General features: G+C 50.9%; 2 protein-coding genes across 4 annotated transcripts in view; one reads left to right on the forward strand and one right to left on the reverse strand.

Annotated features, from left to right (window-relative positions):
- Window positions 1-4,933, forward strand: part of Celsr1 (cadherin EGF LAG seven-pass G-type receptor 1) — a 134,530-nt gene extending 129,597 nt beyond the window's left edge. The window contains exons 29-35 of one of the 2 annotated variants that reach the window (XM_041672251.1): window positions 616-741; window positions 1,165-1,259; window positions 1,507-1,610; window positions 1,783-1,939; window positions 2,344-2,591; window positions 2,839-3,100; window positions 3,289-4,933. In XM_041672251.1, the coding sequence (XP_041528185.1) occupies window positions 616-741; window positions 1,165-1,259; window positions 1,507-1,610; window positions 1,783-1,939; window positions 2,344-2,591; window positions 2,839-3,100; window positions 3,289-3,313 (1,017 nt within the window). In that variant the 3' untranslated portion in view covers window positions 3,314-4,933. The remainder of the gene's footprint in view (window positions 1-615; window positions 742-1,164; window positions 1,260-1,506; window positions 1,611-1,782; window positions 1,940-2,343; window positions 2,592-2,838; window positions 3,101-3,288) is intronic. The other variant, XM_041672252.1, reaches the window with a different exon arrangement.
- Window positions 4,934-5,099: 166 nt separating this feature from the next.
- Window positions 5,100-20,896, reverse strand: Trmu (tRNA mitochondrial 2-thiouridylase). Of its 2 annotated transcripts, none has more exons than XM_041672254.1 (11): window positions 19,307-19,364; window positions 17,883-18,048; window positions 16,193-16,299; window positions 13,832-13,954; window positions 11,419-11,591; window positions 10,282-10,335; window positions 10,141-10,207; window positions 9,032-9,132; window positions 7,553-7,697; window positions 7,069-7,151; window positions 5,100-6,937 (listed from the first exon to the last, which is right to left on the reverse strand). In XM_041672254.1, exons 2-11 carry the CDS (start codon window positions 18,023-18,025, stop codon window positions 6,785-6,787), a joined length of 1,149 nt encoding a protein of 382 aa, XP_041528188.1. In that variant the 5' UTR covers window positions 18,026-18,048; window positions 19,307-19,364; the 3' UTR covers window positions 5,100-6,784. The 2 variants fall into 2 exon arrangements, with proteins under 2 accessions (XP_041528188.1, XP_041528187.1); XM_041672253.1 differs by lacking the exon at window positions 19,307-19,364 and adding an exon at window positions 20,749-20,896 and having other exon boundaries at window positions 5,102-6,937.

Genomic DNA, 20,896 nt, shown 5'->3' on the forward strand with positions numbered 1-20,896 from the left:
AGAAGGGGATGGGGGGCCTCCTCAGCAAGAAGGGGATGGGGGGGGGAAGCCTCAGCGAGAAGGGGATGGGGGGAAGCCTCCTCAGCAAGAAGGGGATGCGGGGGGGAAACCTCCTCAGCGAGAAGGGGATGGGGGGGGGGAGCCTCCTCAGTACTTGTGTTCTCCACTTGTCCCAGCCCTGCCTCCAGGCCCCACGTCTGTCAGGGCATTGCCATGGCTTGGGCAGGACAAAGCTTGTCCCACTCCCCCCCCTTCCTCCTCTGTACACTGCTGCAAGCTGGCCCAAATCCTGTTCGAGTTCTCAGGACATACGGCTAACCCTTTATGTTTCACACTGAGTGCTACCTAGTAAGTTTATAACATAATGTTGGGGGCCCATGATGGCCCATAAGGCTATGGACTGTGTTGCCCTGTCCAGGTATCTTAGCTGCTGAGGCTCCCCTGTGAAGAAAGTGGTAGCCCTGCCTGGAGGGGAGGCCTAACGGGCCTTGGGGCATCTCCTGGATCGCATCAGCCAGGCTGCTCTGAACTGGCTTTCCTTGGCGGACAGCCAGGTGCAGCAGCATGAGGACCCTGCGAGTCATGCTGACCTGGTTGATGTTCATCTCCCTCCAGGGCCTCTTTGTCCTCCTGTTCCACTGTGTGACCCACAGGGAGGTACGGAAGCACCTGAGGGCAGTACTGGCTGGGAAGAAGCTGCACCTGGATGACTCAGCCACCACAAGGGCCACCTTGCTAACGGTAAGAGACCCCTCCAGGCCTGGGAGCTGGTGGCACTGCCTATGCAGGGTTGGGAGCTGTGAGAACCTTCCCGACTACACTCCGTTCCATAGGCTTCATATCTTGGAGCCGTCCACACACTACAGGGCAGAACTGTCCTGTAGGTGTCCCCGTCCAACTGTAGCCCCACTCACAAGGTCCTTGGAAGATATGGCCAGGACACATATCCATAGGACAACCAGAAGCAGTGTCCATAGGGACTGAGGTGTTCCCACCGTGTGGGCCAAGGGATATTCTCCCCACTGCCATGAGGCTCCAGTGTGCATGCAGCCTTGTCTCACCCTCCCGAGTGCTGGCAGGGCAGAGTGCTACCATGGGGGCTGCTCTGGGGCAATATTAACCTCTGGCTTCTGCTCACCAATGGCTTCCCACCCTTCCCCCTAGCGATCCCTCAACTGCAACAACACATACAGCGAAGGACCAGACATGCTCCGCACGGCCCTGGGCGAGTCCACAGCCTCTCTGGACAGTACCACCAGGTCAGGCCTCTGTACCCACTATTTTCATGGGGTAAACAACACCCTGGTTGTGATGCCCAGTCTGCCCCTGTATGTCCACAAGGCTGTTTTTTATCAGTTATTGCTGTTGATAGAGCATAGATGGGATTGTTTAGGGAATCTTCCAGAGCTTCCTGTGGCCTTCCACCGTGTGTGCTCTGTGACACTGACAGCCCATCATTAGCACTCAGGGACAGTGCTGAGTCTACCCCACTTGTACCCTGTCTAGGGATGAAGGGGTCCAGAAGCTCAGTGTGTCCTCTGGACCAGCACGTGGTAGCCACGGAGAACCAGATACATCCTTCATCCCTAGGAACTCCAAGAAACCTCATGGTATGGTTTACCCTGCAGACACCAGAGTCCCTGGTTCTTTCTTGCCCTTCCTCCCCTTTCTTGACCCTCCATCCCTGAGGAACTGGACTGCACGTACCCTGGAAGAGCATGGGTGGCCTCACACTCAGCTGGAGTCAGGGCCTGAGCTCCTTCCTGCACCCTGCCCCTGCAGGCCCCGACTCTGACTCCGACAGTGAACTGTCCCTGGATGAGCACAGCAGCTCCTATGCCTCTTCACACTCATCCGACAGCGAGGACGATGGTGGAGATGCTGAAGACAAATGGAATCCGGCTGGGGGCCCCATCCACAGCACCCCAAAAGGTGAGCAGTAGAGACACAGTGGGCTATGAGCACACCTCAACTGTGGCTTGCACCCTCTAGGACCTATCCAGCAGAATAATAGCCACACAGGACAGCTTGGATTGGAACAGAAAAAGCAGGAAGTTGCCCATACCATCTGCTGGGCAGAGGCAGGAATTTGGGGGTTTCCACAGACTATGACTGCGGAGAGCTGGAAACGACATGCAATGAGCAGCCAGCATTTGGTTCCCAGAGTTGTGTGCAGCCATGGGGATCACATACCAGGGTCCCCAACATCAAGATGTGGTCGCAGTGTCTCCATCTTTAGCGTATTACAACCCTGCTAGTCCAGCAAGCCAGGATGAGGTCAAGGCAACTCTCGGGGTCTACCAGGCCTGGTATGACAGGGGTGTAGCTGCAAGTCTAACCCAGTGTCATTCTTCTCTCAGATGCTCTAGCCAACCATGTCCAAGCTGGCTGGCCCGATGAGAGCCTGGCTGGGAGCGACAGTGAGGAGCTGGATGCAGAGCCCCACCTGAAGGTGGAGACCAAGGTCAGCGTGGAGCTGCACCGGCATGCACAGGGCAATCACTGTGGCGACCGGCCCCCTGACCTGGAAAGTGGGGTCCTGGCAAAGCCAGTGGTTGTGCTCAGCAGCCAGCCCCAGGAGCAACGGAAAGGTACCTCAGGAGGGCCCTGCTGTGTCCCTGAAGCAAACCCTCATGTAGCACACAGGACAGGGGCAGGAGTCCGTGTTCAGCAGGTTGGGGTGGGGGTGGGGGTCCTGTGGAGAATTTGGGTTAGGCCTGGGCAAGTCGGTAAGAACCAGGTTAGGTGCAGTTACTTGCTCGACACCATCCATCCCCAACTGAGCCACTGTCCCTGTGTCTACTTGGACTGACTTGGTGGCCACCTCCCTCCTCCCAGGCATCCTGAAAAACAAAGTCACCTACCCGCCACCGCTACCAGAACAGCCGCTGAAGTGCCGGCTGCGAGAGAAGCTGGCCGACTGTGAGCAAAGCCCCTCGTCGTCCCGCACATCCTCCCTCGGCTCCGGTGATGGCGTCCGTGCCACCGACTGTGTCATTACCATCAAGACTCCAAGGAGGGAGCCAGGCCGTGAACACCTCAATGGGGTGGCCATGAATGTATGCACAGGGAGTGCTCAGGCCAATGGCTCTGACTCGGAGTAAGTAGCCTGGATTCCAGGGTGTTGTAAGGGTGGGGCCCACCAGCTTTCCCCATCCAGGGCCACTAGAGCCCCCAGGCTTTCCCTCACACCTCATTGGGAATGCCCGCCCCTAAATGACTTTAGATTCCATCCAGTTGCCACCGTCACTGACCCTCCACACGCCTGGCAATTCTTCCCACACACAGAGGCAGTAATGAAACTTCAATTTGAACCATCAGGAAACCATGAGGCACAGTCAACCCTACAGACTGCCAGTCAAGCCCTGGGACCTAGACGCAGACAGGCCCTTGGTATGAGGGTCCCTGCAACAGCAGCTGGCTCTACACGGAATGTTCAGATGGGAAGCTCAGGGCCCATCAGACTCTGTGACAAGTGCCAAAGTCACAGGCATGTCTCAAGAGGGAGACACGGACTTTAGGCAGGCACGGCTCCGTCCTCAGACTGCAGACAGTACCCAAACTATGCTGCTGACCTGGCCACAAGAGGCCTAGACAGAAGCCACAGAGCCCAAGCTAGCCGTGGTGAATCACTATGCCAGGCCCTTCAGCCTGCCAGGGTTCAGATACTGGACGCAGGCCAAGGCCCAGCTCTCAATCACAGGCATCTCCTCACAGCACAAGCCTATAGTCACCAGCCTGAGTCTCTGCAAAGGTACCCTTTGTCTTAAATTGCTGTTTAAAGTTGTAAATATGTATAAATCTGTCCTGGACTTGGAGAAGATGGAAACCTATGTATATTTTACAATGTCCTGACTTTGCTTACACTAGAGAGCCATGAAATGGCATCTCAATATATTGCCCAAGGAGGCCTACACAGTTGTACTTGTGTCTGGAAGAATCAACACAGCTGGTCCCAGTGCCCAGGTGGGAAGGACAAGGGCGCTGATGTTGATATAGTCATCACAAACTCTGGCAACTGCTTCCAGCAAGCAGGGAGTGTGGTGTTCTGCTGGCCTTCAGAGCACACAAATGTGTGCGCTCAGCTCCATGGATCCAGGATGGGGCTGGCCTGTGAAGTGTGACTGCCACTGCTGGTTTCACACAGGGTGAAATCCCCAGCACTCTGCCACTCCCACACCCTTGTGCCAGCTCTACTCCTGATACAGAGGGGCTTCGCTGGAGCGTCCCAGTCAGCCCAGTACTGCGGGGGAGAATTTCTTTGTCCCTGCTCCTGCTCCCCATAGGATCTCAGAGGAATCATGTTCCTGATTCAGAGGGACCCCTGAGGTCTCCCAGGATGTCACATTCCTTCCTGCCAATGTTCTACTCTTTCAAACTCCAGAGCTCTCTGGGCAGGCAGGGGCTCCACCCCCGAAATCTGACCAATGACATCACTTTGCTTTAAGTGGCCAATTGTGCAGAGAAACAAAGCCACAGTCCCAGTTTTCAATGGTTAGCAAATTCTTTTTGGAAACTCACACCAAGGGCTACTGTGATCAGCCCGCCACCGTGCGGCCAAGCCCAAGAAGAGATGGGCCCAGAGTTACTGACACACTTCAGCACTCACTGCTGTTGGAATCGGGTGGACATGCGCTGCACAGCTGCTGGCGAATGGGAGAAACCAGGATGTCAAATGCGACGACTTTCACACCACGCTGCACGCTGAGAGATCAGAACTGCTAATGATTGACTCGTGTCAGAGGAAAGCCCACATGATGTGGTCTGAGGTCACTCATTACCACGAGGCTGAAGGGAGGCCCTAGGCAGCCTCTGAGGATGCAAGGACACAAAGAATGAAATACAGGGAGCTTCAGTCTCCAGGAGCTGGAGCACTGTGATTGCTCCCAATGCCGCAGCTCCACGCCACCCCAGAAGGTGGAGTTTTTAATTTGATCATAACTGCTACAAAAACAAAACAAGCTGTCAGTTTTAAACTGTTTTTATGACCTAAGACTACAGGTTCAACACTGGAGGTTTTTAACAGGTGTATTTATTACTGTTCGGCACTGGGTGACAACACAGGTGAGACACAGCTATAATAAATTAAAATTTGTGGATTTGTACCTATGCTGTGCTGGGTGTTTTCCGTTCCCTAAGGTGGCATGGAAGGGACTACTGAAGACGGCCTCAGGCTCTCATGGGGTGCAGGTGGCAGACAGGTATTGTCATAATTTTCTATTCACGTGCAGGTCTGCCACGACATGGATGGACTTGCCCAAGTTTTCCAATTCTTCAGCCTCTGTGTCTTTTATCAAATTTGAGAACTTAAGGATCTGTAAAGTGTGCATAGATGTCTCTGCCAGTATTCTTAACCAGAGCCATCATCTTTCCAGCTAGGGGACAGAGACCAGAAAAGGGCATCTGGTGTCTTCTATCACTTCCCACCTATGAGGCAGGGTCTCTCCCTGAACCTGGGGTTTGTGGGCTTTTTTTTTTTTTTTCAGCTAAACTGGAAGCCAGCAAACCCCCACTAGTCCTGTCTCTACTCCTTCCGGAGATGGGGTCACAGGTATGTGCAGGCCAAGCAGCTTATGTGGTACTGAGTCCAAGCTCAGGGCCTCCTGATTGCACAGCAAGCACTTTAAACCACAGCGCCATCTTGTGGCAGTCTCCAAATCTGGGACCACTACAAGGGCCTATTAGACCCTGTGGTGCTGCTACCTCTCTTGTTCTGCAGATCTGAGCACTAGCAATAGTCATGATGCTCGCTCATCCTCTCGGAGACTACACTGCTGCTCACATTTCAAGTGTTCTGGTTCCTCGCTGTGTCTACTGCTCTGCATTCACCGTCATCTGCTAGGAACTGCGGATCGGTGCTCTACTCTCCCTGGTGCTGTACAGATCAATGACCTCAGGGTTCCATCCATCATCTTTCTCTTGGCTTTAAGAACTCCAATGGCATCTTGAATTCTTTAGAGTCTGGGCCTGGTTAAAACCCTCATCCTAACGTAGCAGCGACCTGGCTAGCACTATTTCCTAGCAGTGCTGCTTCCAGCCCGCATCTATTTGATTCCTGTCCAAAACGGTGAGTTTCCAGACTTTTTAACCTCTGTATTGTCTCACACATCTGCCCAGTGGTGCTACCCTTGGGAAAAATGGGAGCAGAGTAGTGGGTGCCCTTTCCCTGGGTCTCTACCTGCATGCACACCTCCCCACTAAAGGTCATCTTCCGATGTGTTTTCCTTACACGCCTGAGCCCTTCTGGAGTGACACAATGTACACTTCAATACAGTGCCAAGCTGACAGGAAAACACTGGCTTCCACTTGGTGTGGGCACTGCAGGGAAAGGGTTATCTCACACATATCAGACTTCCAGACAAGGAATGGCCTAATACAGATAACTGCCTTCCTTTTGGAGAGAAATCAGGCCCTAGGGAGGGGGAAAGGGCTACAGCTGAGGCCCAGTGGAAGGAGCACAGCCATAGCAGCTCACTCAGGCCTCCAGCCGGTCCCAGACACAGTGGTCAGACTATTTGGCAGATGGTTTTATTTAATGCTGTTCCTGTGCAGCCTCGGTGCACAGCACTGTGGAAGAGCAGCTCCATCAGGGCCCTGGAGGCTGACCAGCCAGCAACTGCTTCTGGTGTACTGCAGCACCAGTGCAGAGACGCATTGCTCCTTCCTCACGCGGCCCTGGCTCTGCAGCCAACCAGCACTTACTGATTCCGGCAGCACCAAGCCCATCACTGACCAGCCTGCCCCCAGACTGCTCTAGCACTTCTTCCCAGAGGCTTGGCCTTTGTCAGGGTGTGGGGTGCAGGCCTGAGCTGTCACTGGAGACCTCGGGAGCCACTTTGCTTCTGTTCTTGCCCTTCTGGAGTGTATAGGCAGACGGCCCTAATCGTAGGATTTTCCCACTGCCAAGACATTCATCACCCTTGTAGAACACAGCAAACTGGAAAGAAAGAGGGATGGGGGAGGCTCACTGTGGTGTCTTAGATTCTAGGGCAGAGCTGACCAAGCACCTGGTCTAAGGGGGACAGCAATGTGGAGGCTCCCCATTCTACTTTCCACTGCCCCACTCACCTGTCCCAAGGCAAGGCCCCGCACAGCCTTCACAGCTGTCACCCACACGGTGCCATCCTGGTTGAGTGTCAGCACACAGGGCACTGTGGGGAGAGTTATGAGATGGGTGTGGGTCTACTTTCACTGCCAGTCACAGCCCTGGGGGAAATAGCAGCATATGGGTGCAGGAACACCTAACATCCTTCCTGCTGGAAAAGGACAGACAGTGCCCAAAAGGGCTCAAAACTGCCATGACACCTCAGAATAGCATATACTGCAACTCAATCCCTCATACTAGGACCCCAACTTCCAGCAGTTCTAACAAAACAACATTCCTGTACCTTAGTCCCCTTTCTGTGGCAGACACAGGATAAGGAGTTTTGAAGTTACAGAGTACCAATGATGTGGACTTCCTGGTGTGCTCAAGGGCACACTGCAAATGAACAGTCTGGTTTAGTTTAATCCCAGGGAGTTTAGCAACAAGGGGCCCCTTCCATCCAGTCACCTAGTGCCATCTGGTGGCGGAATCGGAAATGGCACTCCATCATCTTGTCTCTGACTAAGGCAGCAGGTGGTTCCTCGGCAATCCAGTGTACACGGTTGGTCCTGAGCAGGTCCCTGTACAGAGCTGGGTGGTCTACCTGGGGAGCCTGCAGGGCAGAATACAGACACTGTGATCCTTCGAGAGGAGCAGCCCTCATCCCAAAGCTCTCAGCAGGTATCGTTAATAAGAACAATCCTAACAGCACATCCATAACTATTTATAAACCAGCCCAGCTCAGCTGCATGCATCAGCCCATATGTGGAATTCATTTTATCAGCTTAAGGGCTGAACAAGAGAGAACAGTCAGCCATGGAGCAGAAGCAGAGGGCAGGTATGAGATCCCCACCCCTCTCATTACCCCCACCCTGCCATGCTCTGAAGATTATTTTCTATTCCTAGAGATACAGGTCAGCCACACAACTGGCCTCTTAGAAGGGCCACAGATCCCACCAGCAACAACTGGCTGAGGAAAGCAGGGGCTGAAGGATTGCAGGCCCCCCGCCACCTGGGTGGCTGCGGAACTGTGCAGCTGGCCCTGGCCTGAGTAGTTCTCACAGGCAGGACTGGTTCTGAAGTCCCTATTCCCATCACCCCTAGTCTCTGTACACAAGAACCCAGGTGCTGCCTAGGGCAGTCTAGTCTTGCCTGGGGCAGAACCAGAAACACTAAGCCCCGAGATTCTGGGTGCTAAGACACTGAGATCACCTGGCCCTTGAGCCAATGATCCTTCCAGCTCTTCTCAGCAGGCCCATCTGAGAGCTTATGCTACAGACACCTTAATTCAAGCCTGAGCAGGCATTTCTGTGCTGCTCTTCTAGAAGACCTCCAGCATCTCTGACCACCCCAGCGGGGTTCCCACCCTTGTACTCCTGAGAGCTGGAGTCAGTGAGGGTTGGGGATTGCCATGGATGCACAGGCCGGATGCCAGCAGCACCTATTCCTCCATCCCCACCCAATTCATAACCCCAAATATCTCGACAGTGTCAATCTCCTCAAAGCTTGTCCTCTTGGAGTTTCCTCCAGAGCCTAGAGCAGACCAGAATGGCCCAGGGTCCTATGTGACCAAGGGCATGGCTTGGTCCTGGCTCAGCCTGGTTCTAGCCCAACTACCTCGGCCCACAAGAACTTCTAGTACCCTTTCACGGAGGGTGGATGGGAGAGCTGACTGGGTACTATGACGACTTCCTCTCTACGAGAGGTCTTTACAAGGTATCTAATCTGACTCTCGTCCTCCTTTGCAAAGCACGCCAGTTTCTCTAGGAATGGGTGCCTTGACTGGTGCATGGCCAGCACACAATAGGAACCTAATAAAACGTTATACAAAGACCTTACACCTGTCCCAGGAGCTATGTAGGGCTGGTCTGCTGCTCCAGGCTCTTGGGCACTCCAGTGCTGCTTGTTTTACTGGTATAGCAGACAGTGAAGGCCAATCTCACTCACCACAAGCACATCACCCTTGGTGCCATCCTTCTCCACCACATACCAGGGCTCTCTCAAGCCACTGATCTTAGCTCTCTGGCCCAAAGTATACAGGAACCAACCTATGAAACAGTGATTCAGATAGTACATCTCAGTCCTCATAAGTGGGAGGCTCTGGATTGCTATGAGGCATGCTGTCTTCAAACTGTGATTCTCTTGGCTTGAAGGGCTATTGGCCCTAACCACACACTCATGCACACACCACCTAAGGTCAGGACTTGAGGGATATGATGGTGACTAGGATGGTACTAAGCCTGGCACAAATGCCAGCTCTTTCATCTGGGGGCTCTGACCCCCAAGGGGATACAGCTTGCAGAGTAGGTCTTGTGCCTAGTGATCACATTCCTTGCATCTGCACTGTATACCCACCGGACCACCTAATCACCAGCTTTACCTCCTCAAGAATGCATGTGCCCTGGCAGAGGCAATCTGGCGGGACTCACTGTACCATGGGCATCCAAACAACCGATGGCTGCTAGGGACAGCAGCACTGTCTCCAGCAAAGCCACTCTCTTCTCCAATATAACTGGGTCTCTCCTTACTCTCGGGGAGCCCTGCTCCCTCCAAAGGAGCCATACATGGCCAAAAAAAAAAACAAGAAACCCAGCACCCTGACTTTCCAGCCAGTTTAACAGATGGGTTCAGACATTAAGTCTTAGGAAGCATGTCCCCTCCAGCCCCCACATGAGCACTGTGCTGTGAGCACTTGTGACTGGCTCTGTCTCACACGCAGCACAGCACAGGTCATGGTGGTCCTCTGTGAATACGTGAATAGCACCCATGTGGTCCCTCAGTCCTATGAGGCCAGCTCTATTCTTTCTCCAGTGGCATTCCTGCAGTCTCCCTGTACTCCCATAGCAATCAACAGCATACTTTTAGCAATGTAAAATACACACACACACACGTAGAGTCCAGTTCTGAATCTAAGGGCTAAATATAAGATAGAGCATCACAGCACACACAAAGTTCCTGTCAGAGCGACTGCTCATGCCACATGTACCCACCCCAGCCCACCCCTCAGGTCCTCCCGTGCCCTTCATGAGATGGACAGAAGCTAGCCCTGGACTCACCTTTATGTGTTCCCAGAACCGTATTATCCTCGATAGAAATAAACTTTCCAGGCCGAGGCTGCAAATACTGGAAGACAAGTTTCATCACTACTGGAGACCCAGGCCCAGCGCAGACAGCCACTCACGTCAGAGGACACTCACCTGAAGAATGAAATGCTCGAAGTTTCTTTTACCAATGAAGCAGATGCCCATGCTCTGAAACGAGAGAAAGGCCAACATGATGTGAGCAGAAGCCAGGAGGCAAAGCAGGGAACAGAGAGCCAGGCAGAGAGCAGGCTGTGCTACAGGAAGCCCCAGAACTCAGCACACTCAAACAGAACTCGTAGGCCTAGAGAATGTCCTGTCTTTCTGAGTTTGGCCCCGAAATGGATGCTTTCATGTAAACACTGCATCATTTACAACTAGACTGTTGGAAAACCCATAGAGCAATCCAGGAGAGCAAACTAGACTGGCTCCCTGCTGGAGAGCCAGGGTCCAAAGGCAGAACCAGGAAACAGGGTCAAGCCAACTCAAGGCAGTAGGGGAGTCAGGGAGAAGATGGCTACAATTGGCTGAGCCCAGCTGGGAGACCAGGCAAGAAGCTGATCTCCCCAGGACTGCACTAGGCAAGCAGCTCTGCCATTACTCCTCAGTGTGTGTCAAGAGAGCAGGGGTCTGCCCCATAGAGTGCAGTGACTCTTGTCAGTTCCTACCATGGAGAATGCTGTCAAATGAACAACAGGGAAGATGATAGAACAGGTAAGGGATATTCTCTTTGGCAACATGTATTTGCTGATAAAGACACAGCCATGCGTGTTCCCAGAAGACTGGCATAAACAGTGGCTACAGGTGAAGCTGTACCAACCTCTAATCAAACCCAGACTACTGGGGCTTCTCCTAGGATCCCAGCTCTCCCTCCACAGGGGTTAGCAGTGTATGAGCGTCCTAAAGGGAGCTCTGAGAAGGTGGAGAGGAACTGTCTGTTTGTTACTGTCTCCTTGGACAGGCGCACTGTGTTGCAGACTCCTGTCTTATGGGATGGACCAGCATGGCTGCTCCCTACCCACACTCACTTGGCTGGCTAAGCCAGTTACCATATCTTCTGAGAAAGCAGTGGACCACAGCAGGCACAAGAGGTGGGAGGACGAGGTTGGTCTCAGCTGCTCCTCACCTGCAACCGTGCTCTGTGGCTTGGCCCAATGGGTTCCTAGCAAAAGCACCACCGAGCCCAGCCCTGCCTACGCCATGACAACACAGGTGGAAACATTCAGGAATCAATGGCAAGCCGCTCACTCCTACCTCTTTCTTCTGAAGCACATGATGGAGTCTATTCTCTGCAGCTATTTTCTTTACAAACTCTTTTGTTAATTCCCCCAGGGGGAAGATGGTTCTTCTCAGGGCATCCTGGGAAACCTGGCTGAGAAAGAAGGTCTGGTCTTTAAAGCTGTCAGCTGCTTGGAGAAGTTTTACGGCTGCCAAGAGTAAAGAACAAAAGTCACTGCAGGAACTCAGATAGTAACTCTGCTTTTAATGCCCTTCTGTGTGAGCAGTTACCACCCCCACCCCCGCCCCAGTCTGCCAGAAGCAAACCCATCTCAAAAGATTATGGGGAAAAAATACCAGCATGGCTAATGTACAGAAAATGCTGGCATCTGGTTTATCTATAAGGAACAGCACAGGGAAGGTAGATTTTTACATACAGAAACTTATCACTGCTTATAATTTTGATTGTAAGATTTTCAAACATGAAACACTATATGAAAAAAAGGTGAAGTGAGAAGCAATGGTCCTAAAATAAATCTAGTCACATCTGGGAGGCTGAACAAACAGCTTATGCAGAATTGTGCTGAAGTAGTATCAGCAGTTCATCTGCCTATCAACTGCAGGTGTGTGACGTGTGCAAAGAAACACACAGGGCTCTGGTCGCCAGCCCAGCCTCAGGGTGGAAACTGACATCTGCCGCCAGCCCTGCTGTGGTTTCTCTAACTTTCTCCAGGTGACTGTAAGGAACTCCTTGTTGCACATACACAGCTGTGAGTGACATTGACTTTAGACCGAGAAGGGTGGCTGGGTAAATTTCCCCAAGAAGACAGTTCCTACTCAGGCCAGGGCTGGTGGGGCAATGGGTGAATTTGCTTCTCCCACCCTTTCTCTCACACGGTGCCAGGAGGCACCCAGAGGGAATGTGGAGCACTTCACACACAGCGGCTCAGTTGTGTGTGCGCGCGCGCACATGCGTTTGAGAGCTTGCCCACGTCAGTGCATGAGTGTGGAAGTCAGGTGACAACCTCGGCTGCTGCTCTTCAGGGTCTCCCACTGGCCCAGAACTCACCAACTAAGCTAGACTGTGGAGCCTATCTCTGCCTCCTCAGTGCCGGGACTACATGGACATGCCACCATGCCTGCCATTTTACATGTGTTCTGGGAATTTTACTGAGGTCATAGCCTTTACTAACAAAGCCATGTTCTCAGCTCTACACAGTTTAAATACCACTGTATACATCACACACCAACTAGCAGTAAGCATCACACTGCCTGTAGGTTTCCACCCCCTGGCTCTGACACTGCCTTGTAAAGGAGAATTTTCCCAATCTCTACAGCAAGGACTAAGGTCTGGTCCAAGATGATGCAGGCTGTTCTACAAACTGAGCTGTTTCCCATTTCTGACCTGTCATTTTGTAAAAAAAAAAAAAAAAAAAAAAAAAAAAAAAAAAAAAAAAAAGCAACTGGCTGAAAATAAGACTAGAATTCTCTCAAATAGTGTTTGTGTACATTTTCTTTTGGTTCTGAGTTACTCTGTCCTGGATTCTTTTTGACTGGTTGTTTTTTGAGCCTTCCAAGTGCTGGGCTTAAAGGTGTGTCCCCACATCTACCTTCTGAGTTATTTTAAAACACAATGAAAACCTATGCCTTTGAAACAGGAAGCTGGTAACATATTAACGAAGATGTTAGAGGGAAAGAGCTGGCTGCAGCTAACATCTGGTGAAGCCGAAGCCGACTAGAGTTCAGCGCTAGCTGTTTCCAGGATCCTGCCCTCCTATTTGTTCTGCCAGGCACTGCACCATGTTCAGATGAAAACCAGCTAGTTACAAGGTCAGGTCCACAACTACAGCCATTCCCTGAGCCCAAGAGCTCTTATGCCTCTACTTGGATGATCCCCTAGGACTCAGACCAAAGCCACAAAACAGCTTTGGTTTGCCTAAAATGCACACCAGAAACAAAGTCATCAAAAACTACCACCGGCAAGTCACTCAACACAGTACTTAACCATCTTAGGAGGGTCAAAACAGGTAAGGACAGACAAAGGTGAACATATCCTCGGCATGAGCAGGTATATCTACTCGAGATGGGAAGTGACTCACCATCTGCTTGGGGCCCTCTTAAAACCATCCCAATTATTACTGTCAAATAGTTCCCCAGATATTTTTGGAAGTCCAACTTACCAACATGTAATAACCTATATGATAAGTTTCTGATCTCCTTCCTCAGCTCTCACCCTGGCTCCTGACCAGGGCACTGCAATGCCCAACCACAGGCCCTGGGGAAGCAACCCTGCTGCTACCTGTGCCTTTGCAAATCTAAACCTAAACGGACCAGCTAACTGGCCGGGAGCACACAGGACTGGGAGGGGGCTGCCCAGCCCCCACTCCTGCCATCCTTCTAACTCCTGTGCTCACAGAGATTAGAACTCTGGCCGCACACATGAACTTACGATTTCTGACTTCAAATCGATTTCTGAATAGCCCATCTGGTCTCTTAGTGTGCTTCTGCTCAAAGACCTCTTCATCCTCTAGCGAGGTCCTTGCATAGTGGCCAGTGGCAACGGCATCTGCTCCTGGAGGGTTTTCAAAACACAAGGATCCAGTGTGAGACACAAAGTTACTGGCAGAAACTGGAGTCAGCTGCGAAGAGGAATCCTCAACTAAGAAAATGTCTCCAACAGGCTGGACTTTCTCCATCAGATAGCAGACTTTTTCTGAGGGAGGGTCTCTCAACATACTGCTGGCTGTCCTGGAACTCACTATGTAGACCAGGCTGGTCCTGAACTCCGTCTCCCAAATGTTAGGACCAATGGTGTGTGCCACCATGCACAGCTGGTGGGCACAGCTGGTGGGCAATTTCTTGATAAATGGCTGATGTGGGCAGTACTGCCCCAGGAAGATGGTTCTGTATTGTAGAATAAAGCTAGCTAAGCGAGCCATGGGGAGCAGCCAGTAGGGAGCATTCTTCCATGGCTTTTGCTTGGGTTCTTGCCGTGGCTTCCCCTGATGACGGACTGTGATTGGACATGTAAGCCAATGAACCTTTCCTTCCCTAAGTTGCTTTTGGTCATAATTTTTATCATGGCAACAGAAAGTAAATTAGGATACTAGCCTAGATAAAGCAAGCAGAACCAACCACACCCTGAAACCTGCACAACTGTCAATCCCCACCTAACCAGAGAGCATGGGGCATAGAGGCCTGTGTGATAGCCCACTAAGCAGCTCTCTTCAGCTCCTGCATCTTTAAAGAGCCTTTCAAAAGTCAGAACCGATCCACTCACTCATCTAGCTTACTCAAAGATTGACAAGCTTACCAACACTAAGGAAAAACTGAAAACCAAAATATTCAACAGTAGGAGGCGTAAATTCTGATGTTGCAGCCTGATGGGAACGGCACTGACAAAGCACTGACTGGTCCCAAGAGACCACACCCATGGCAGTGGTAAGCAGAGGAAAGTCATGTCATACTGTCCCCATGACTTTAATATACGGCGGAAAAAAGGACAACCTCTAATTCCTTTGATTCTTGTGTGAAATCATAGATAAGCTACCCCTCTTTTATCAATGCCAGTGATTTGGTAAGTGTGCATTATTTTCATATGGAAGGACCACTGAACATATGTAATCTCTTCTGTCCCCATGATACTACCTTTCCACCGTGAGAAGTTCATGTGCCGGTACTGCTGAGACTGACCTGGAAGGCATAGCGAAGCAGACTCAGACCTGAGCAGCTGTACTGCTGGGCTAACACTGCATTCAAACCACTCAACTAGAACCTTCCAGGACACAGCACGGCATCTCCTCATTGCTCGCACATCATCCCTTTAGGACCATCACCCATACTGCAAGAAATGTGGAGCTCTTCTGAGAAGCCCCACTCCCTCAGAGCCTAGATTTCAGGTGTCTGACCATCAGGGGGGTCTAGTATGGGATTCAAACACAGAATAGGGACCCGGAGAGACAGGGAGACGCTGCAATAGGGAACCAGGTAAGCTGTGGCGCAGATTACAGAGGACCACCACACTAGGTCATAGCTTGACTGACCCTCAACACAAATGCATCTAAGAGGCTAGGTGTCCTCTGGGCCCCCGTGGGCCACACTCTGGACACCTCTGGCTCCCAGTTTAAGCAGTCTTCTTGCCAGTGTATGAAATACCACACAGGCCCGTAAGTCCTGGCTTGCTGCTCTGTGGGTAGTCTGCTGACTCCCATCTTGTGCAATTCTGGCTACGGTCAGACTGGCCTGCAGGCTTGTCCATGTGCCTGCCTCCCCACCCCCCAGCCTGTCTCCCACCCTCCCTTTCTTCCTTCACTGAGACAAGGTTTCACTATACAGGAGGGCTTAGAATTTGCTATAAAGCTTGGCTGGCCTCAAACTCCCAACAGGCTTGCCTCAGCCTCCCTCTTAGTAGGATTACAAGCGTGTGCTATCACTTCCTGCTCGGCAGACACTTGAGAGCTCTGCTGTCTCTGGCACTCCCGTGTTCCAGCTGATACAGGTAACGCACAGGTTCCCATGCCTACTTCCCTTTACTGATGCTCTTTCTCCAGTCACTACTGATTTAGATCTGAATCCTATTTTCCGAGAGTCCTGTGCTTAGAGTCCTGCCACCTTTTAGCCTTTAGGTCAGTGGCCAAACATACCTCCTTTCAGCTATGTGAGGACAGCTGCCTGCCCATGATGGAGGGCACCCTCTCCTTGAACTAGAAAGTTCTTCTGAAAGACAAAACTGTCCACAAGGTTCTAGCTCCTGACTTTGCCTGGAAGGCTATGATTTGAACACGCAGATGAAGAAATTCCAGTTCCTTACCAAGATTGTCCACAGCATAATGATAAAAGCAACTGAACTTGATGTGCTTATTGCAGATGATGTCAGGGTTGGGAGTCCGCCCTTTCTCATACTCATTCAAAAAGTCACTGGAAAAAAAGGAAAGCACCTTCAGCTAAGTGATACATTCCTTAAAAAACAAATAAGCTACTTGTTTAACGTGGAATTTCTCTCCACTGTCCCCCAAACTATACCTTCCTGCCCCATGAGAGCTTCATTATCAAACCATTTCCTACTATATCAAGTGGCTTCTCAGAACTCACATATTTTAATGAGAACAGGCTCAGATGTTTGAATACTTGTTCCCCAGTTGGTGGTGCTGTTTGGGCAGGCTTAGAAGGTACAGCCCTGATGGAGGAAGTAAGCCACTAGGGGGTAGGTTTTGAAGTTTTAAAAGTCACGTGCCATTCCCAGTTCACCCTCCCTGCTGCGGCCTGCTGCCATGGCAGACTTGCATCCCTCTGAACTGTTACACAAACAAACTCTTCCATTAGCTGCCTTGGCCACAGTGTTTGTCACAGCGACAAAAAATGCCCAAACTCTTATGAGTGGACCAGGCACTATTCTAGAACTCTTCAGGACAGCAGCAACTCATTCCCACAATGCTCCTGGTGGGTATGAGTATCATCCTTGATTTAAAGATGAGAAAACTGAGACTTAGAAACATCAAATAAATTGTCTCCAGGCAGTGGGAGCACATGCCTTTAATCCCACCACTCAAGAGGCAGAGGCAGGCGGATCTTTGTGAGTTCAAGGCCAACCTGGTCTACAAGAGCTAGTTCCAGGACAGCCAGTGCTATGCAGAGAAACCCTGTCTCAAAAAACCAAAAAACTAACTAACTAAATAAATCAAAAAAATTGTCAAAGTTCTTCTATGTGGAGTGACACAGTTGAGACAAGAGCAACCCACAATGAACATGGCCTGTTATCTCTGCATGTGCAAGGGCTTCTAGGCATTGTCAGGGTTGACCAGAGACTAGTCTGGGTGTTTTTCTCTGCAGGAGTAAGTGGCTAGCCAAACTTCACACATTCCTGAGATAGAAATGGAACATGTTCCCCGTCACTGCTGCTCTTGTACCCCACAGAACAACCTCTATTTAAGTCTTCCTTGAAGCTGCTCAGGCCCCTCCTCTTCCATGTGGCTGCCAGACCATACTCTATGATACACCATTCTCCCTCCTCTCAAACCAGAGAGTTTCCTACAGGATGCTCACCACCATCAGCACCTCGAGTAAAGATTCTACCACCAAGTAGATAGCCAATTCCTACAGAACAGGGCCATGATGTATAAACTTTGTATTCTTAGATGTAGCACAGTGCTTAGCATATAGTAAGCAGTAAGAATTATGGTGTTTAGGCTGGATTGTGGAGGCAGAGGCACGTGGATCTCTGTGAGTTCGAGGCCAGCCTGGTCTACAAAAAGAGTTCCAGGACAGCCAGGGCTATACAGAGAAACCCTGTCTTGAAAAATCAGAAAGAAAAACAGAAACCTCTGGCAGGTGGGGAATATCCCAAGAGGGTGAGAAAGGTGAGGGTGCTGTGGGCCAGGCCACTGGTGCTCCAACTCCAGCAGTCTTGGACACCTCTGTGGAGAAGCACCGGCTGTTTTCACCCTTCCTTGGAAAAGACTCACAGTACAGTAAACCCTGCATGTACAGCAGCCTGCACTCACCTGAACACCTCATTCCAGTACTCCTTCACGTAGGACACCTGATGGAAAGGGATGTCTAAGATCCGACAGACTTTATAAGCATCTTCACAGTCCTTGTCAGCAGCACAGACACCATGTTCATCCAGAGAGTCCCAGTTCTTCATAAATACCCCCGTCACCTGGTAACCTGCAGAGAGAAGTGAGGGTAAAAAGCAGGGCCATCAGTGCTCTGAGCAATTTGAACACACCATACCTTTCCAGCCCCGATGCCTCTCTAGATTTTGGATGGCAGTCCAAGCCTGTACACATGGCCTAGGGCCTGGGTTCCATTCTAGTGTAATCCCTGTAGGCTCTTCCCTTTAACACTCATTACACTGCTAAGGCCTCCACACTGTAGTACACTGTGTATTGAAACTGTTTGTGTCCCCAAAGTGAACAAAATGAGCTTTCTCCCATCCTATGTATCAAAACAATGCTTAACACACAGCAGGGGCATATCAGATATGTGCTGAATGACTGAACAATGAGTAGAAACTCAAGCTATCATTCAGCCAGATGTGATCACACACACCTAAGATTCCAGTATTTGGGAGGCTAGGGCAGGAAGGTACTGAGTTTGAGGCTAGCTGCAAGCTACATATCGATTCTGTTTAAAAGAGAAACAAAGAAAGAAAACCAGGGCCAGAGAGATAGCTCTAGGGTTAAGAGCATTTGCTGATTCTCCAGAGGACACAGGTTCAATTCCCAGTATCCACACAGCAGGCACAGGCACAACCATCTGTAAGTCCAGTTCCAGGGGATCCAATGCCTCCTTCTTGCCTGCCTTAATACCAGGCACACACGGTACACAGACATACATGCAGGCAGCTTTACCATCCACATATTTTATGATTCATTTTCTTCTCTACTGTGACAAATATCACATAGGACAGCACTGGCACTCCAACGTCTTAGAAAACTCACAGATGCTCAACCTACATCAAAACCCTGTATCTCTTAAATAAACTGAATGTAAGGAAAGACAGAGTAGTTGTATTAAAAGCTTTAAGTAACACCCACACACACAAATTCCAGGGAAAATTTTTGCTGACAAATCTTTAACAAATGAAATGCCATGCCCATTAAGGCCCTACACACCCTAAGGACCTATGGGATGAGGCCCTCTTGCATCTGGAAGCACCTGACTCTGCTTTACCAGAGATTAGCTGTGCTGCGCTCAGCTCTTGAGCTAGTCTTGCATTTAACTTACTACAGAAAAGGACTCCTCGAGGGCAGAGACGGATAATCCAACCCTGGATCCCCAGGGCTACTACAGTGCCCAGTGCATAAGGCGAGCTAAAACCCGACAAGTCTGTAGGACGAACAAACGTGGAGCTTTAGAACCTCCCTATCCACATACCAAATCTGCCCGATCAACTAGCCCACAGAGAGACATACCCACATACCGGGGGGTAGGCACTCGAGGGTGGGTGAGCTTTCTAGGGAACGTGTGACAGGGCACCCCCTGCAAAGAGCCCTCGATGTCGAAATGATAGGATAATGCTTTCCCCCTGATACAGCCATCAGCTTCTTCCATGAAAGAAATCCAAGAAAAGACAGAAATAAGAGACACTGCAGCCTGGAGGGACAGAGCCAATGTTTTGGCTACGTTTCTACTGATGTGATAAACAGCATGACCAAAAGCAACTTGGAAAGGATTTATTTTGCCTTAAAGAGCACAGTCCATCATCAAGGGAAACCAAGGCAGGAATTCTGGTCAGAAACTGAAGCAGAGGCCATGAAAAAACACTGCTTACAGGCTAATTCGCAACAGCTTGCTCAGTCTGCTTACTTAGACAACCAGGACCACCTGCCCGGGGGTAGCATTATTCATAATGGGACAGGCCCTCCTACATCAACCATTCATTAATCAAGAAAATGCCCCACAGACTAGCCAAGCCTGCAGGCCACTGCGATGGCGGCATTTTCTGAGCACCCTCTTTCCAGGGGACCCCAGCATGTGTCACGTAGACATAAAAACTAGTAAGACTTATCTTCCTTCCGTTGTAAAATGATAAATCCGGACGAACACAGTCAACCTCCTGCGTCTCCCAAAGCATGCAGTCACAGTCCTCATTGGAAACCTTCCAAGATTCACAGCTGCCTACTCCCTACTAATACCACGTGGCTTCACTACCTGGGGAACTCTCTCTACCCTACCCTGACTCTCAGCACTCTTTATCTATCCTCTGACTCCTGTGCTACTGACTCTGCCTCAGCAGCCAGCCCTTTGTAGAGAACCCCTACTGAGCTTCGGTCCCCTACTTCTAGGCGTGGCTCCCTTCTCCCTTTCCCACCCAGCACACGTGTATGCTACGCCCATTCTCTTAGGCACTTTACCTCTCATGGCAGCTGTGGTTAAGTCGCTCGTGCTTTCCAAACTATCTCATATCGCATGGCTAACCCTTTCAATACATACTATGCCATTTAACAATCCCAGACACCCCAAATTTGAGGTTGTTCCACTTTACAGAGGGGTGCTTAATTAACGTGCCCAAATTCTGACCTAGCCCGAGCCTTGGGGAAGGTGATTCACGGCTCAGGCGCCATAAACACTGCCACGTGAATACGGAATGAAGTCGAAATAAGGGGGCGGGGAGATACAGGGAGAGGAATTTAGATGGGTAAACTGGTATCAGATCCGGACCCTACGGTCCTGTGGGGCCACGTTTAGAAGTCAGGAAGAAATGACAGCCGTTCAGAGTCATCCAACGAAGGGGAAACACTGAGTGATTTAGTCACCAAGCAGGTGGCCGTCCTCAAGTGGAGGCCCGCGGAGTCTGCAGAGGCCAGGCCTAAGGACTGGATGAGCCCAGTTCCTGTCCCCACTGAGGAACCCTGGCCTCACCTCTTCGCCGCAACAGAAGCGCAGCCACCGCGCTGTCCACGCCACCAGACAGGGCGCACACGACATGCCGCAGCGCCGACATCGGCCCACAGGCAACTCCTACCAGCAGCTTTCGGGCAGCGTCTACGCTACGCCGGAAGTCCCGGCC

This window comes from Microtus oregoni, unplaced genomic scaffold (genome assembly GCF_018167655.1).
Source record: "Microtus oregoni isolate MIOR12 unplaced genomic scaffold, Mior012 000022F_ref0000154, whole genome shotgun sequence".
Taxonomy (NCBI): Eukaryota; Metazoa; Chordata; class Mammalia; order Rodentia; family Cricetidae; genus Microtus; species Microtus oregoni.